A 17,507-nucleotide genomic window follows, 5' to 3' on the forward strand; every position below is an offset into this window, starting at 1 on the left:
AAAAATTGTGTATGGAACCACTGACAGGATCGGTGAAAAAGTTGAAAAATGATTACCATTGACCCATGTGGTAATATCTTCCACATAAGAAATTACCCAAACCCACCAAACAGATAATCATGGAATCCAAACCATGATTGCAGGTTTACAGAAATGCACTGATTAAGGGTGGTGGAGCCAGCCTGAGGATTCATAAACCCTGCAGGCAGTCCTGACAACATATTTACAATGTATGTACAATGTGACCAAACCAGCATTTCTTTGAGAAGCTTATTATTTTTTGAGGAGCTTTCGGCAAGCTTCAAATTTGCTTCAGTTTATTTTGTTAAATAGACTATTACTTAATCACTTAAATTTTTTAAAATAATGAGTGAGGAATTCATCCTGCACCTCTTCTGGCAGAGTCAGTGAGATGCAAACCAGATTTTTGTGGGCTAATGGACTACTCTATTATTTATGTTGATACCAGCCCCAGTAGTGTACTAGACTACCTGGAAGAAAAGGACAGAAGGCTCCTGAAGACACTGGGAAGCCCTGAGCAAGTTACTTGAAGTGCATGTTGTCTCCACATGGTAAATATAATGAAGCACCACATAGAATAGCGTAGAAAAGCTCTTACTTCCTCATTGACTCTTTGACTCTCCATTTATTCTGTGAAAAAGGTACAAACGTGAACTGATGATAAGGAGGTGACACTGAGAGAGAGAAAGAGAGCCTGGATTGAGGAAATCCCACATTACAGTACATCTGGTTTCGCCTCCTATCCACAAGCTGGAAGAATAACCTTACTTTTTTTTTGTTCTTTGTTCTGGTGCGTTAATTTTGTTCTGAAAATACAAGCTTATTGGAAAGACCATTTGGGGCTGTGCAGGTAAATGTTTCAAATATTTTGTAAAACTCATGCTCTTGCAGTGAGGTAGAGAAGTTTTTGAAACACCTCATGTGAAGAGCAGAAAAGCAGGAATGAGTGATACCATCATATGTGTCTGTGAAACGGCAGTGCAGTAAAGCGGCCGTAAAAATCTCTGTCTGTCCCGTTCGGTGTTTGAGGTTGAGTGGGGGTGCTGAGGGGGACGGGGTGGGCTGTTTGATGGTTGTTGTGGTTCTCAGCAGGGGACCTTCAGACAGCAACTGATCGTGGGGCTTTTACAATCATCTGCCCCCCCCCTCCCTTTCGTTCAGCGGGACTTCAGAGGTCGGGGGAGATACCTGCCATTGTTGTGTGCGAGGTGTTGGGCCCACCCTCTCACTGTCAACTGGCCACTTCAGAGGCCAAATAGCCACTATAACCCCCCAGCTCCCCTCTGCACACACGGCCGTCTCCCCCTCACCCCCTCTCTCCACACAGACCCGTTCTCCACCCCCCTTTCCTCCTCAGCCTCGGGCATTTACGGGTTCCCTGACAGGATGTTCAGCCCACTGCTGGATCAAAGGCTCCTCTTTAAGTAAATGTGGCAGTACTCTGACCTTTTAAACCTTGGTTGGGTTTAACACAAGGGGGGAGTGACTAAAGCCAGGGAAATTCCCCCAAAAGAAAGACCTGCTTGCTTTGAAAGAATTCTGCAGGGTCAAATGACTTCAGACTTTCTCCTCTCTTCATGACGGGTAGAGTTTTCAACGGCAGTCCAAAGATATAGGTCCATGGCTCTAGCGTACAACTCAAATGCTTTCTTTTCTAGGTTATTTATGGACCTGGCAACTTGGAACATCCAGTATTTCCTAATGGTAAATCTTTCCAGGTATACATCCTTGAAAATCTTCCGTAAAAGCAGTCTGAAGCTTCCAAGGACAAAGCCGGACCCAGACATCACTATAATATATTGGCACTCAGGAGTCTTTTAATTAAAGCAATCAGGGAAGCAAGCAAATTTGTAGATTTGTAATGCTGTGGAATGTGGATGAGTTCCAAATTCATGACTTCCACATTATTTTGGGTCAAATGTCACATCATGCCCAGTCGCATTGTTGTACAGATAATCTCTTAATAAAAAATAAAATAAAAAAAAACTCATTTTAAAGGCCCTCTTCATGTCAAGTGATGACATACGATGTTGAGTATGCAGTAGACTAATCAGCAAAACTAGCACTGTCAACCCTGGATATTACTACTGTACAAGTATTTGTAGGCACAAAAGCTCATTTTAAAGTTTGAATTAGAGTGAACTGAATATTCCAGTGTGAGAATGTTATTGGCCAAATATTGCGAAGATGAACAGACACTGAATGTATATACAAAAATACCTGTGTTAAGGGAAATTCGTAAAAAACCACAAGCAATCTGATAGAAAAAAAAGTATTTAATAGAAATATATTCTGTAATTCAGTGTCTTAAAAGAACAATAAATGCCACAAAGTTACAGTATTTGAAGACTGTGAAATAGCCAGCGGCACATCTGAGTTTAAGGCACAAGGGAAAATGGACTGTGTTCTGTGCAAGTGTGGAAACTTGTCGGGCAGATACAGAGGACAGATCAGTGATACAGTGTACAGAGCATTGATACAGTGTACAGAGCAGTAATACAGTGTACAGAGTAGTGATACAGTGTACAGTGCAGTTTACAGAGCAGTGATACAGAGGACAGAGCAGTGGTACAGTGTACAGAGCAGTGATACAGTGTACAGAATGGCAGTGTGCTGGGCAGCAGGGTACTGTGGCCCTGAACAGTGTAGTGAGGAGGGTTCTTACAAACTGGGAAGCTCACTCCAAGCACATCCAAACGGACATTTGTGCATAGACCAGGTGAGCCCATCGAATGGCTCTGTGCATCTCATGATAACCTCAACCAGGTGTGATGCGATTCATTCCAAAATACACACTGAAAAATAAACGTGATTATGCCAGCCAGGTTCATCAGCCCAGCATACTGCAGACGAGCCAGCGTTACTGCAGTTCAGCCAGACCTGGAATTATGACTGCACTGTGCAAATAGTTCAAGGCACAATAGTAGATAACCACTGTGCAATTTCTGTGAACCGTTCCAAACCAAGTCTTGCCAATCAAACACAGAGCTTCCGCTGGTTTACTGCATGACTCAGACCACAGCAATCAAGCCAGAGAGCTTGTGCCTGGACTGGGGCAATTCAGTGGGGAAACGCATTAGCTGCTGCAGTTTAATTATTCCCCTTCTGTGTTTTTTCTCATAATAATACACTAAAGAGGCCTACTATCACATGAACAGTTTGGACAGGAAGTGAGGTCACCCACTTCGATTGAGCCAACTGGATACCCTTTGTGCTCCCCAGACACTACCGTTTCAAAGTATTTCAGTGCTTAAGTACATATTTGAGGAAACAATAAAAATTCTAAAATAAAATATAAGGTCAAAAAAATAATAATACAAAAGAAATTATCCACTCTCAGTCCAAGAATACATAAACAAACATTGTAATTTCACAAAAACCTTTAAGTGTGAGTGAGGGCCTTTTATTCCTAAATTTTCATCAAATTTAAAAAGGTTTGCAATGACAAACCCCTGCGTTGGGCAGCCCGTCCACACAGTGAGGAGTGAGATCAGACAGCCCTCCCTCCTGACTCCCCTGTACACCCATTTCCTATTTACATACAGTGGATCTGCATTTAAAAGCCCTACCACACACTCCTCACAACAGTGTGAACACACGTAAGTACACACACACCCTCCATATATACAAACATACACATTTACATTTGACTATAAATGTCAAGGACCAAACCTTACACTTGCACACCTGATGAACAAATATATTTGTTGGTTGATTTTGTTTTGTCAGTGACTTTGCGTAAGGACTTGTCAGAGAAAGGGAAAAAAATGATGCAAACAGAGAAACAGGTGGGGGGGGGGGGTGGAGCATGCACATACAAACACACAGGCACACAGACACACACGACACACAAGACACACACACACACTGATCTCCAAAACAGTGTCTGAACGTGCTATACACTCTACAATTCAATGTAACATTTCCCTTAAGAACAAAAGGCACTTTTCAAGTGATTCAATATAATATAGGTGCTATTAAATGAAACAAGGGCTGGTGGAAACGGGGTGTTCGTTTACAATGGGAGTGTAGAACATCGGTGCAAATCAGCTCATTTAAAGTGAACAGATTCATCTCTGATCACAAGGACATGAAGGAAAATTCGGATTGACTTAAACACGTGCTAAAAATCAGTGGACTTCCATTTGGTTTCAAGCTTGAAGGAATTTCAGGGTTCAAATCTAAATTGCAAACTTCCCTTCCAAAGCTCTGATAACCACTAAAACTAGACAGAACCGTAGACCTCCAAGCCTGAAAACAGACATTTCATAACCGACATCTTACTCACAATCAATATTGCTTACTGGCATCTCCCAGTATTCACACTGTGCACAGGACAAACCCCACTCATTCAAGGTGTACCACAGTGCGTCCTTTCTGGAACAGACTGGTACTGCAGCACATTGGGCTCAAAGTTTTCAAGTTTCAGCGAGAGTTCTAATGAGGCACCAGTAGGGCACTGCTAGGCGAGGATAAGACCACTGTGATTAAAAAAAGAAGGCGCTGGTTAAAAGAGGAGGGCGGAAAGAGGCTCACGGTTATTCCCGGCTGAGAGAATCTGAGAATGACGCGCCTTTAAAATCCTCCGTGGATAAATATGTGGCTCACTGTATAGAGAACCAAAGCCTAACACTGCCTCTTGCTTTAGAACCCTCATTCTAACTGCATTGTTTTTCAGTGGATTTATCCACCGAGTACATTCACAAACACGCAAACACAGCCTGACAGTTTTTCAGCTGTCAAACCAATTGAAAGTCTTTGGAATGATTTCTTAAAAAAAAAAAAAAAAAAAAAAACTAAATAAAATCCATTTTCAAGAATACATATAAACGTTAACTTCCCTTTTTCACAGAAACAAGTGCACCATAAGAGAAATCTTCCCAGTGAATGTGAATTCTCTTTTCGGGGGGGAGGAGAGTCCGGAGGGGGAGTTGGGAGCACTGCGTCTCTGGCGGCCGCGGCGCAGGGGCAGACGTCATTGCCCGGAGGTGTCTGAGGGGTTGTACTCCGACTCTGAAGACATGCGGGAGAGCCTGCTGGCGGAGCGCCACAGCCTCTGTGAGAACTGGCCAGAGCGCACCTGAGGGAGCGGAGGCGTGGTGAACACTTTAACATCCGGCAACAATAACCCTCCGTTTATTCGTACGGCGCCTTTCCCCACCCGAACACGCGACAGCATTGGACATCGGCTCTGAGGATCTACAGTATCTGTCCATCTCAAAGACCCGCTGGAAAGTCCAAAAAGGGTGATATTATCCAATCATTTAGCATCTAGCCTCGCATGACCTCCACTAGTGCATGCCAACAGTCGGTGGGCCAGATTTACTAAGACACTTATCATAGCCTTTTTGCAGACAAAAAAAAACAGTAAGTTGACAGTGTGCAGGTGTTAACACACGAGGCCCCGTCTGGTAAACCCTAACCCCCTCACCTCCGCAGGCTGCCCCGCCCCCACCACGATGAGCTTCCCATCCTCCAGGCCCACCAGGATGTGGCTGCTCTCCTTGGTGACAGACACGCTGCACACAGGGACCTTCAAGGCCAGCGGAGTTACTGCGAGACTCAGCCTGAGGAACACACGCACGCATGAGGCTTCACACTATTTACAACATAAATTATATCTACAGTAGTCTTGACTAGAATAATAGGCATGACTGGTATGCAAATACTCTCAAATATTGCAGAACTACCTTCCTACGTACAGTACATAGGGTAATGAACTGTACCAGTGACAACCATGCTAGTATGCAAGTTGCTTTTCAATGGTGTGACTTGCAAATCCATTATTTCCATTCAGACGATGTTAGAAGGTATAGCTAGCTAAGAGTCAAATTAATCAATGCTGTAGTCACTGTTGTTGGAATGAAACTACAAACTAGTTCCAATTAGTTACAGTATGGGTATTTGCATTATTTATAGACACCATTGTATATTCTGAAACAAAAATAAGGGTAAACATTTTTAGGGTACAAGTTTACAAAAATGCAATGCAATAAAGAAAAAAAACGCTCAGATGCTGAGCCGTGCCAGAGAACTGCCCCCAGGCACAACAGTCACAGTCCCTCCTGTGCTCCAGAGACCCACACACACACACACACACACACACACACACACACACATTACCACACACACTACCACACACACACACACTACCACACACACACACACACACACACAGACAGACACAAACACTACCACACACACACATACACTACCACACACACACGCACACACACTACACATACACACATACACACACTCGGTATCAACTTGAATTTGATGAATGAAACCGCTTTGGCAGTGTGCTGAAGCCACTCACGTGTCCAGGTCTCGGATCTGGAGGTTGCCCTTCGAGGTGCCCATGATGGCGTAGTCTGGCGCCATGTGCAGGGCTGTGACCTGCTCCTCCAGAGGCACGGAGGCCAGCTGCCGCCCATTCACTGAATACAGGTGGAGACAGCACTTCTCCTGGAAAGAGATTTTAACCATCAAAATGACGGCAGCACATTATGTCGTTTGTATTCCTTTAATGTTGTGTCAAACAAGATTTAATACAGTAGTTTAATGTGGTCAAACCGGGGCCTTTATGTAATCGTAACGTTATCTCCTTTGACTCACACTGTGCTTTTGTTGTATAACCATGACGTATTTTGTTGTACAACCGGACATGTGCTTTTGTTCCGACTGATCATCTGTATCTAAAGGATACTGTGTGTTCTCTGGTGTTTATACCTGGCCCGGAGACTGGCCCTTCACAGCGGTTTGAGCTATGATATGGCCCTCCAGGCCCACCCCAAGCTCCGTCACCCTGACTGCCACACCGATCTCACTGATTGGCCGGAGCGAGCGCAGAAACTGGCCTCGACGAATGCTGTGCAAAATCAGGGTTCCGTCCTGAGAGAGAGAGAGAGAGAGAGAGAGAAGGAGGGAGGGAAGGAGTGAAAGAGGGAGATAGAGAGGGACAGTGGGAGAGAGGAGGGAGAGAAGATTAGAGTAGACCCTGGATCTTCAATATAATACTGCCAGAACTGGGCCCTGGCAGAAAAACTTAAAAACATAAAGCTCATGATCTTTCAAGAAAAGAGCCAGACGAGAATTTGGTCTATTTTGCTTTTGATAGTGTCTGATGCCTCTTGCACAATACAACTCAGAAAAACACCCTAAATTGGGAAACGTCCATGTGAATTCTGCTGAAAGAAGAGAAGCAAAAGCAGACATATTCACATATCAGTTCAACTCATTCCCTGAACTCTCACCTTTGACCCTGAGACAGCCATGTCCAGCTCGGTGCTGATGGCAACACAGGTGACCTCCTGGTCATGTCCGCACAGAACCTGCACCGGCCGAGGGGAGAGGCCACTGCAGAAACCGCCCTGAGAGAGAGAGAGAGAGAGAGAGAGAGAGGGCTCGTTCTCACTGCGCCCAACCATGTTTAACACACTCCATCCCTTTACCATCCCACTTTTCTAACTCCATATTGGCCATTTTAAATGTACATTTCATCGGTTTAAAAAAAGGAAATTTCCAGATAATACTACTTTTCCAGTGCTTTTCCAACATTACCAGGAGATGAGAGGCCTACCTGCTGTAAGACCTGCCACACGATGCAGGTAGTGTCCCGGGACCCAGAAATGAGGTAGATACCAAACAGATCCAGAGCCAGGCAGGTTACCACATCTACAGACACAGAGCGCAGGGCCATCATGGGTACACTATCTGCTCACCACATGGCCGTGCAGCCAGAACACTCACACACATCCTAAAACCAGTGGAGACAGATTTATACTTTTCAAGGGCCTGAGAGGAAGAGACACGCCTGGGATCTGAACCCACGAGTGATGTCCACATGCTAGCCACATGGTAAGTGCTCTCCTGTCAGATAGCCCTTTTGTTTTATTGCCACTTAAAACTACAGCCATAAACGTTGCTCTAAAGTAGTCAGAGAGGCCAGCATCAAGACATTTAGAACTGTATGTACTATAGGGCTGCTTTCTCAGACACCAATTAGTCCTAGACTAAAAGAAAAATGCAATGAAGATCTCCATTGAAATAGGTTTTTAGTCGAGGACTAGGTTTAATCCATGTCTGAGAATCCAGCCCTTAGTGTGGCAAAGAAAGATCAGTGAGGCTCGGTATGATGTGAACAATCGGCTCTCTGTGTATGTGCTGTTTGTGTGCGTGTGTGAGTGTGTACATGCGTGTGTGCTTGTGCATGTATACGTGCGTGTGTGTGTGTGTGTGTGTGTGTGTGTGTGCTCGCAGTGCTAAGCACCCAGGCTCCAGAATTACTGGATGTGATAAATATGTGTGATAAACATGCACAAAAGCGTTGCTGTAAAAAATAATATAGTTATTGCCAAATGCTTCATTTACCAACATTATTAATGTTATTAATGATTCCATGGAATAATCGTTGGCAAACATTTTGGCACCTGTGGTTTTCAGAAAGAAATGATAAACAAATAAACACTGAAACATGAGTGTAAATATGTTTTGAAATAAAAGTACATCATTTTCCTGTATGTTTGAACACAAAATATAGATAATTATCCATGGTGTTTATTGTATGCAGCCGTTTTCACTCAGGGTGGCGATAATTCTGTGGTGCTCTGTGCCAGGCGGGCTCACCGATGTGCCGGCAGATCCTGCCCACCAGTTTGCCCTTGCCCAGCGCGGTGACCCGCAGGCTGCAGTCCCAGTGGCCCCCGCTGAAGAGCAGCCGCCCGTCGCTGGACACCACCAGCACCCGCGCCGCCAGCTCCACCCCCGGGGAGAAGGGCCCGCTCAGGAAGCGCTGCGTTCTGGAGGGAGGGTCACTTTAATACACGCTGCACACAGTACAGTACACAGGCACTACAACTCATCACACCGAATGAAAGAAAGCATGACGTAGACTCGGCCGCTGACAAATGAAAATACTGAATTTGATGCAGAGAATGCGAACACGGGACAAAAGGTAGAACACGGGTGGAGCTGGTGAACTCAACCAGCCCAGATGATGTGAGAAGCAGGGCAGAAGAGCAGGCCCTTACTTGGGGTTGGACAACGTGGGGTCCTTGGTGAAGGTGTAGTAGTTGGCGATCTTCTTGTTCTGGGGCAGCCAGCTGTGGGTTCCCAGCAGTCCTGTGGCGCTGACCGTCACCTGTGAAGAGCAGGCAGAAGTTCAGCAAGGTAAGGCAAGCAGACACTCCAGAAGACCCTTCAGTCTAAGGCTACATTAGCCCCAGAGCCACCGCAGCTCCCAGACCCTGCTTGCTGCACAGTGGCTCTGTGTGTAGTGTGCACAGTGCGCAGTGTGCACAGTGCGCCCCAATGCTGGGGTAGTGAGGAGTCTCACCAGAGCGTCGGAGCCTGGTATGATGAAGGAGTGTGTCTGGCTCCTGGGCACCACGGCCTGGACCAGGGGCACCCCGTCACTCACCACCTGGGCAAAGCAGGCAGAGGGAAGAGTGAGCCTCAGTCATATTTTGCGTGGGGCACAATTATGGTCAGTATTAAGAAACTTAGTTAACTCAGCTGTTGTATACATAGGGCCACATCCATAATTGCTTTGGTAAACACTGAGCTGTACAAAAGGATGGATGATCATTGTGAAGGACATGTACAACTTCACAGGGACTGGACTCATCTGGTAGCCCACCTCCATGAAGGCCTTGTGTTTGCTGAGGTGCTCAAACAGGTTGGGCGGCAGAGTGTCCATGCGGGCCTGACGACGGGCCGCATTCTCCGCTGACATGCGCGGTGGGTGTGGCTCCTGCAGGGTCAGACATAGTGAGACACGGTCAGACACGGTCAGACACGGTCAGACACGGTCAGACACACTGAGACTTGCTGAGACTCGCTGAGACACGCTGAGACACACTGAGACACGCTGAGACACGCTGAGACACGCTGAGACACACCGACAGTAACAGTCTGAAACTCAAGCTGGGGAAAAACAACTACATTTCCCAGGACTCTATTCAGCTCGAACCTTGAGCAGCTGGCAGGGCGTCTGGCCGAAGTTGCTGATGATGCCCTCCAGGGCTTTGCGCTCGGTCTCGTTGGCGATGGCATCCAGGTCCACGGCACCTAGAGCGGGGAAAGCACGGAGGGTTAGACCGCAATACCGCCATTCAATAATTCTGTTATATATTTATGTCCATGTGTCACATTTATCTGCATGTATTCTACATAAGTGATGATCCTTAAAGATACAATACGTAAGATTTTTGTGTTAAAACATTGTTACAAGACTATTGTAAATCCCTTCCTATCATTGAAAAGGGCTCACTGACATGTTGACTCACCCTCTGCCTGTGTTTATAGTCTTTAAATTCGGGTTTCAAAATATGCAGTTGACAGCCCGACACTCTGTACCAAAACATTGAATAGCTGTACAATAATTAAAGCTCATTGGTTGAAAATTGGTTCTAATTGCCACAGCCAATGGCGTTTCAACGTCAGTGCATTTACAGAGAAGGGGGAGGGATGTGTTGTGGTTTGAAGGTGTTTGTTGCTGCTATTCCTCTCTTGACCATTAGAAGTCCAAAAATGACGTATTGTACCTTTAAGTAGCAGTAATCTGTCATATTGAATAATTGTGGGGATTGACATGATGGCTTGAAATTCGGTCCCACTATGGACTGCCCGACTCGCCTCACCTGCTATGACGTCTTTTTTTACCCAAGCAAACCAGAAATCAGCAAGTTTATGTGCTACTGAAATAGGGTTATACATATTTTAAAACAAAGCTTGCCATTTCCTTCCAAGTTACACAAAGACCTAGTCTATTGGTTACCTGCAGGTTTCACACTGAGGTGCCCTTCATGAATATCAGTGAGAGACATACAGTAGGTCTGACTTCCCACTGTGCTAAAGCGGAGATAACCACAATTAGCATGTGCCTATCTGGCGTAATCTGGTAATCTTTGTATAGTTCCTGTTCTTTCGACACCTGGAACGTCCCATGTAAATAAAGGCTTTAGAGAGAGTCTCCTGTAAGCGTGAGCTCTGGAGTTTTACAGCCTCCCTGAAAAAGCCTCTTCTTTCCCAGGTACATTTAAACACAGAGGGCTTTAGCAGCAGACGTCCAGGGCTTGGATTGCTACCACAGTAAATAGCGAAAGGAAGTGAAGGAGTCACAATGAGACTATTTAGGGAAGGTTTGGAAAATTACAGTCCTGCCGCGTCGGATTCCTGTAGAGTCACCTTCCAATCAACTGATTCACACCTGGAAAACCATAAGAGGCCACTTCCTGTCCAAATAAAAAAATGTGCACTCACGATGACTATTGTTCTGCATGCGTGCTTTGCTATTTATGGTTTTGATGCTTTTTACTTGTTGAGGAACTTCAGTACTTGTAAACCACTTTGGATTAAAAGCATCTGCTAAATGACTAAAGCGTGACGTAAGATGTAAAATGAGCAGAGGCAAAAAAGGGAGCCGGGCACACCCTCGGACAGCTGCAGGTCAGGGGCTGAAGAGACAGGGCCTTACCCTCGTAGGTGCAGTAGTAGAAAACGTTGAGGGCCTCCACAGCCTCGGGGCCTCGCTGCTTATAACCGAAAATCAGATCGATCCACTCGTGCAGGTGGGACGACACATGCTCACTTTCCTACAAAGCAACACAGTATACAAACTCACACACTCACATACTCACACAAGTTCACAACATACTTACAAAGCTCCCAAACCAACAGCATATTTGCATAGCAGAAACTGTCCGTACCAGAGTAACCCGGGGGGCCTCAGAGCCAGTGCGTGGGCTGCTCAATCAATACTTAACTGATTACTAATCCACTGATGAGAGAACGGTCACAAAAGCTGGATGATCACTTGGCAAAGAGAAAATCGTATGTTGCCGGCAGAGTGAAGGCAGTGAGCAAACGGCACAGGCTATAATGGAGCTTAAATTGTGATGTAAACCAGGCCAAGATATCCTACGTGGTGTTAAAACATGACACACATTATGCGCACTGTGGTGTGTGGGTTTTAGGGCTGCTTACCAGAGCCTTCCTGTGCTTCCTGATGAAGTCCTCACGAGACTCCGCCCACTGGGGCAAAACCACATCTGTTACAGACTCCTGGGACATCTGCAGACTTCCCAGGTCAAACCCTGGGCCGTTAAGGGAGAGAGTAAACCAACATCTCTTTCATCTTTCACCACAGTCCAATACGTACGCTTTTCTTCATATAATTTCTTTTTGGAAGCAGCGTTGAGCTTGTTCATATTTTATATAATGGCAGAGTCTGCTCTTTTCTTTTCTCTTTAATCTGAAAATTATTATTATCATTTATTTATTTGGCAAAAATACTAAATTGTATTGTGAATATTAGGAACAAAGGTTCAAAAATAGTGCTTGTCTTTTATTTTGTAAATCCTTTCTAGCACAATCAATTACTAAAGTAGGCCTCAAAGGACACAATCCCTCCATCCTGCCAAAAACAGAAACCTACATGATAACTTTCCTAGCCACTACAGCAATGTGGTCTGAGCTTCGGAGTACAGTACGTAAGTGCAGTGCAGTAAATGCTAATTTTGGGATGTGTTCTGGAAAGCTCACCGTTCATGTTCTCCAGGAATTCTGGGAAGTAGAAAAACTCTGGGATCAGCTCCTTCACGTCAGCCGGGCTTTCCATGCGCGCGTGCCAAGCTGCGGCCACGGAGTGGAACTGCCGATCGGCGCAGTCGAACCTGGGCACGGCGCGCGGGGACAGGCAGAGCGCCGGCACAGGCCGGCAGTCAGCAGCGCCTCAACATCTTTACGTCATCCGCTCTGCTGCGCTTCCAGCAAACGCGATGAAGAGATACCGTGCGGAAAGCCTAAAGCCAGACAGCTGGCGAGATCGCCCCTGCGATGAAACGCTCTCGCAATGTTCTGCGCATTGCCCGGCTAGCTAACAGGGTGCACTATGAACACCTATTAAAGCACCTCAGAACCGATCGCAGCCATAACCGTACTGTCAATCCCAGAAGCTGGAGTGTGGGGTTCAGTGCATGTGCAGCTGGGAGGGAAAACTGCACAGCTGTGGGGAAAACTGCACAGCAGCGGGGAAAACTGCACAGGTGTGGGGAAAACTGCACAGGTGTGGGGAAAACTGCACAGGTGTGGGGAAAACTGCACAGGTGTGGGGAAAACTGCACAGGTGTGGGGAAAACTGCACAGCAGTGGGGAAAACTGCACAGCAGTGGGGAAAACTGCACAGGTGTGGGGAAAACTGCACAGGTGTGGGGAAAACTGCACAGGTGTGGGGAAAACTGCACAGGAGTGGGGGAAAACTGCACAGGTGTGGGGAAAACTGCACAGAAGTGGGGAAAACTGCACAGCTAGGAGAGAAAGCCGGCCCGTACCTGCCACTCTGCAGCTGGATGTGCAGGGAGGTGAAGGGCTCGGAGCGGATCATGTAGTGCATGACTCCTGCGGCGTTGGAGTAGTGTGTGCCGTAGTGGAACTTGTCGATGGTGCCCGTGGGATCCTCAAAGCTCTCGTATCTGAAGGGACAAGACCATTGCCCATTCATCTCTCCACCTCAGATGCCGTTTCATTTTAACACAGCCCTCAACTTGTGTAAATAATACATGTAAATCCCTGGTGTAAAATCCAGCTATGGGCCAGCTTGAAATGACCAGTTGCCAGCATTTTCAAAACATAGCTTGAGCTGGTAAACCAGCTGCCAGCTGTTTCAAAACCTAGCTTGAGTGTTTCATTATCTCAGCAAAATGTGCAATTTTTAATCTACACAATATACATAATATTTAGTTGTTTTGTTTTTTTCAGTAAAATGTGTAACATTTAATTATCTCAGAAAAACGTATAACGTGTAATGTTTTGTTGTCTCAGTAAAACCTGAAATGCAAAACAGGTAAAGTTGAATTACCTCAGTAAAACCTCTAATGCAAAACATGCAAATAATGTTCAATTTCCTCAGAGAAATCAGAAATACAAAATGTGTAATGTTTGTTTAGTTCTCAGTAAAATGTGTAGTGTTCAGGCATCTCTGCTCAGCTCAGCCCTGTGGGCACCAAGACGGATCCGTCTCTCACTCACTTCTCTCTGACACTCTGCGCCAGGCGGGAGTTGACCACTCCGATGGGCTTGGACAGATCCCGGAACACCGCAGGGTCATCCAGGTCCAGGGTGGGAGAGGTATAGTCACAGAGCACCCAGGGGAACTGAACGTGAGTGACACAAGGTTTGATTAAAACTGAGCACGCGGTCGATGGACAGAGAAACTGTAGCGTAATAAGGACCATATGGGCCTCTGACAGCACACACTGACTGTCCATTGAAAAGTGTTTTTGAAACTGCGGAAGTCAAGTTTACGGGCATTGCCATGTTTGGGCAGGTTTGTGGTCTTCTCTACTAAGCTTGTGAGAGAGTGACTCTGCAATGAGGCGAACTGTCTCTGATTCGTCCACAAAGTATAACTGCATTGTCCCACAAACACAAAAATTGGCACATGGGGAGACATTAGCTGAAGAAAAACAATGATTGAAACTACATTTTCCTGTGGGAAGAAAATATTGCGGCCCCCCTTTCAATGCAAATCAATGGTTACCATTTGGTTACCGTTGATTTGCATTGAAAGGGTGGCTGCAAAGCATATACTGGAGCCAACCACAGTGGTGCTAGTGAGCAGCCTTTCTCGACAAGATCAGGAAATGAGCATCAGAAACAAAGCTCAAAGTCCTGAGGACGCCTTGTACAGTTGATTACATTTCACACATTCATTTGTACTGCAGATTATTACCTGAAATGTGTCAGGGAAAGAACAGTCACAGTTAGGAATCAAATATGCAACCTTCTCCTGAAACCAGGTCTCTTAATCACAGCATAATACTCCCACCCTGTGTCCATTCATACCTCTTATAGAGGCATATGGCTTTACTTATGGTTACTATAGGCAGTACAGCACTGATTCACTGTGCATGAAAACTGGAGTTCCTGCACTTAGAGATGTTCACATCATGCTGAATACGAACAACTGTTGCTTTGAGATATTTTGCATTTGCCAGAGCTTTGTATCATGCTATCAAGTACACAGAGCTTGCTTATTTACAATTCATATTCTGGGCTTCTATCTTCTAATGCTGAGTAAGTCACTGTATATAAGAGGTAAGCCTGATAAATTGAAAAGATGGTGAATCAGTGGGTGGGGAGCTGTGATCTTCACTGTTGACCTTATTTGCTTTAATTCTAGTTTTCATTTAACAGTCACTTCTCATCTTTTGTGTTCTTGCCCCCTTTGGTTGTCTTAACATTTCCTTTGGTGAAAGATGCATGTTCTCATCGAAAGGTTAATCAAATAAAAAGTTATTAAAAACAACGACATGAATGACAAAAAAAACAGGACATAAAAAACACAATATGGCACACAGTCTAATTCAGACAGATGTTATACACATGCTGTTGATACATGCAGATTCCCACAGGGAGACACACACACACACACACACACACACACACACACAGAGGTGGTCCTCACCACAGGGTACTGGGACAGGTCGTTGTAGGTGCGTCCTGAAATGGTGTTCAGCTGCATCAGGTACTCAAAATTAGAGATCTCTCTGCACACCCATCTCTGAGAGGAGACAGAAAGGATATTATATGCCCATCTTAGTTTCAGTTCAGTTCAGCATTATGAACATTTATCATCAGAATAAACACTTATCAACAATCTGCAACTGGTGGGACCATAATATAAATGTTATTTGCTTAGCAAAGCACCCCGCAAAGCAAAAACAGATATTCAACTAAGAAGTTAGGCACCTTAGTCAGCAGTCTAACAAACCTAACAAACGGGTGATCTTCGAATCAGCAGCCAGTTCCTTCAGCAGGAGTGCACACAGGTAAATACTGCTTTAGCTGTACCTGGGTGAGGCCAGAGGCCTTCAGCAGCTCCTGGGGGGAGCGGGACCCGAAGTAGAAGAGATTGGGGGGCCGCAGGCCCAGGATCCGGGAGTACACCTTGTTCCGGACCTGAGGGGGGGGGGGGGGGGGGGGGGCGGGGGCAGGATTGGGGGGTTAGGAGAAGAGGTGCACAATACATTACATTACATTATTGGCATTTTGGCAGACGCTCTTATCCAGAGCGACGTACACTCGATTAGACAGTCCTCCCCTGGAGCAAAGCAGGGTTAAGGGCCTTGCTCAAGGGCCCAATGGCTGTGCGGATCTTATTGTGGCTACACCAGGGATCGAACCACCGACCTTGTGGGTCCCAGTCATGTACCTTAACCACTACGCCCAATAGAGATGGGACATGAGACACAGACAGTTTTTTTAAACAAAATATTTGCTGGCTCATTTAAACAAGCAAAGAGTAGTTAGTGATTGGGTTCAAAACCAAAAAAGGAGATTATTTCTGTAATATAAGTTATGACTAAGCCAGAGAGAGTCATCTCTGTGACGTGAGTAGGCCTGATTCACAGTGAACCCCCTGACAGGATGTTAGTCAGGAACACATCTTTAATGACCCGGCTGGGAACTGAACCCAAACGTCTATGTGCCATTCGGATTGCTATGCCGCTGGCCCTGGCTGGGCAATGAGACGGCCAAGGCAGAGTGATAGAGAGGGTCATGCTCAGAGCCATGTCGCAGGCTACACCCTCACCTTCTTCCTGAAGTTGATGAAGTAATGCGCCTGGTCGATGAAGAACAGCTCCAGCGCGGACCTGCGAAGGTTGTAGCGCCTCAGGTGGACCTCTCTGAGCTGAGAGAGGGGTCGTTTGAAATCAAATCCAATTCCTGAGAAAGATGGAGTAAGGTTCAGAATGTTCCACACACTGGAGGGACTAAGGTGACATATACTTTAAAAACAATAGCAACAAAGTTGCTTCTCAAATACACTATATCTTGGCAATATTCAATACAAAGACATAGCAATAGAATAGCAATGAGCAAATGTGTGTAGAACCCTCGTGTGAGTGGCCTCTTCTGCCTCACCTTCCTCCGTCTCCTCTTTCTCATTGCTGCCGTCATAGAAGTAGAGGTGGTGAGTGGTGACCTCCAGACGACCCGGAACCACTGCCACAATGGTGATGAGCTCACAGTCCTCCGACAGGACCAGCTTCTCTTTCTGACTCTCCTCCTCGCTCTCCACCCTGAGAGAGAAAGAGAGAAAGAGAGAAAGAGAGAGAGAGAGAGAGAGAGAGGGGGGGGGGGGGGGGGGGGGGACTTCTCAGAAGCTATATCCACCGCACATTTTAAAAATAGTTCCACACTTTTTCCTTTTCTCTAGTTTGCCATCACTAATGGTGCCTCTCGGGTCAGCACGGTGTCACACAGACCTGCAGCTGAAGCAACTCCACAACTCCAGTGCACTCAAGCTAGTGATCATTTTAGACTTCACAGGCCACAGAGTACAGAGCAAGAACACTGGGTGAAGAAGTGCATCTGCAGTAGCTCATAGGGCCACCAAAACCTGGTACCACTATGGCATGGGTTTCCATACTGAATGGTGAAGCAGATTTTGGCATCTCACACTGGTGCCACTTTAAAAT

At 45.9% G+C, this 17,507-nt stretch overlaps 1 protein-coding gene across 5 annotated transcripts in view; it reads right to left on the reverse strand.

Annotated features, from left to right (window-relative positions):
* Positions 1–2,279: 2,279 nt before the first annotated feature.
* nbeal2 (neurobeachin-like 2) overlaps positions 2,280–17,507 on the reverse strand; it is a 68,176-nt gene continuing 52,948 nt past the window's right edge. For all 5 annotated transcript variants that reach the window (XM_061237172.1, XM_061237028.1, XM_061236953.1 and 2 more), the window contains 20 exons: positions 16,951–17,108; positions 16,619–16,752; positions 15,877–15,984; positions 15,491–15,586; positions 14,053–14,177; positions 13,356–13,496; positions 12,568–12,698; positions 12,010–12,119; positions 11,501–11,618; positions 9,995–10,092; positions 9,662–9,775; positions 9,359–9,445; positions 9,054–9,163; positions 8,650–8,822; positions 7,604–7,698; positions 7,278–7,394; positions 6,754–6,915; positions 6,341–6,489; positions 5,453–5,588; positions 2,280–5,101 (listed from right to left, as the gene is read on the reverse strand). In XM_061237172.1, coding sequence (XP_061093156.1) covers positions 4,997–5,101; positions 5,453–5,588; positions 6,341–6,489; positions 6,754–6,915; positions 7,278–7,394; positions 7,604–7,698; positions 8,650–8,822; positions 9,054–9,163; positions 9,359–9,445; positions 9,662–9,775; positions 9,995–10,092; positions 11,501–11,618; positions 12,010–12,119; positions 12,568–12,698; positions 13,356–13,496; positions 14,053–14,177; positions 15,491–15,586; positions 15,877–15,984; positions 16,619–16,752; positions 16,951–17,108 — 2,467 coding nt within the window. In that variant the 3' untranslated portion in view covers positions 2,280–4,996. The remainder of the gene's footprint in view (positions 5,102–5,452; positions 5,589–6,340; positions 6,490–6,753; positions 6,916–7,277; positions 7,395–7,603; positions 7,699–8,649; positions 8,823–9,053; positions 9,164–9,358; positions 9,446–9,661; positions 9,776–9,994; positions 10,093–11,500; positions 11,619–12,009; positions 12,120–12,567; positions 12,699–13,355; positions 13,497–14,052; positions 14,178–15,490; positions 15,587–15,876; positions 15,985–16,618; positions 16,753–16,950; positions 17,109–17,507) is intronic.

This window comes from Conger conger, chromosome 1 (genome assembly GCF_963514075.1).
Source record: "Conger conger chromosome 1, fConCon1.1, whole genome shotgun sequence".
NCBI classification, from domain to species: Eukaryota; Metazoa; Chordata; class Actinopteri; order Anguilliformes; family Congridae; genus Conger; species Conger conger.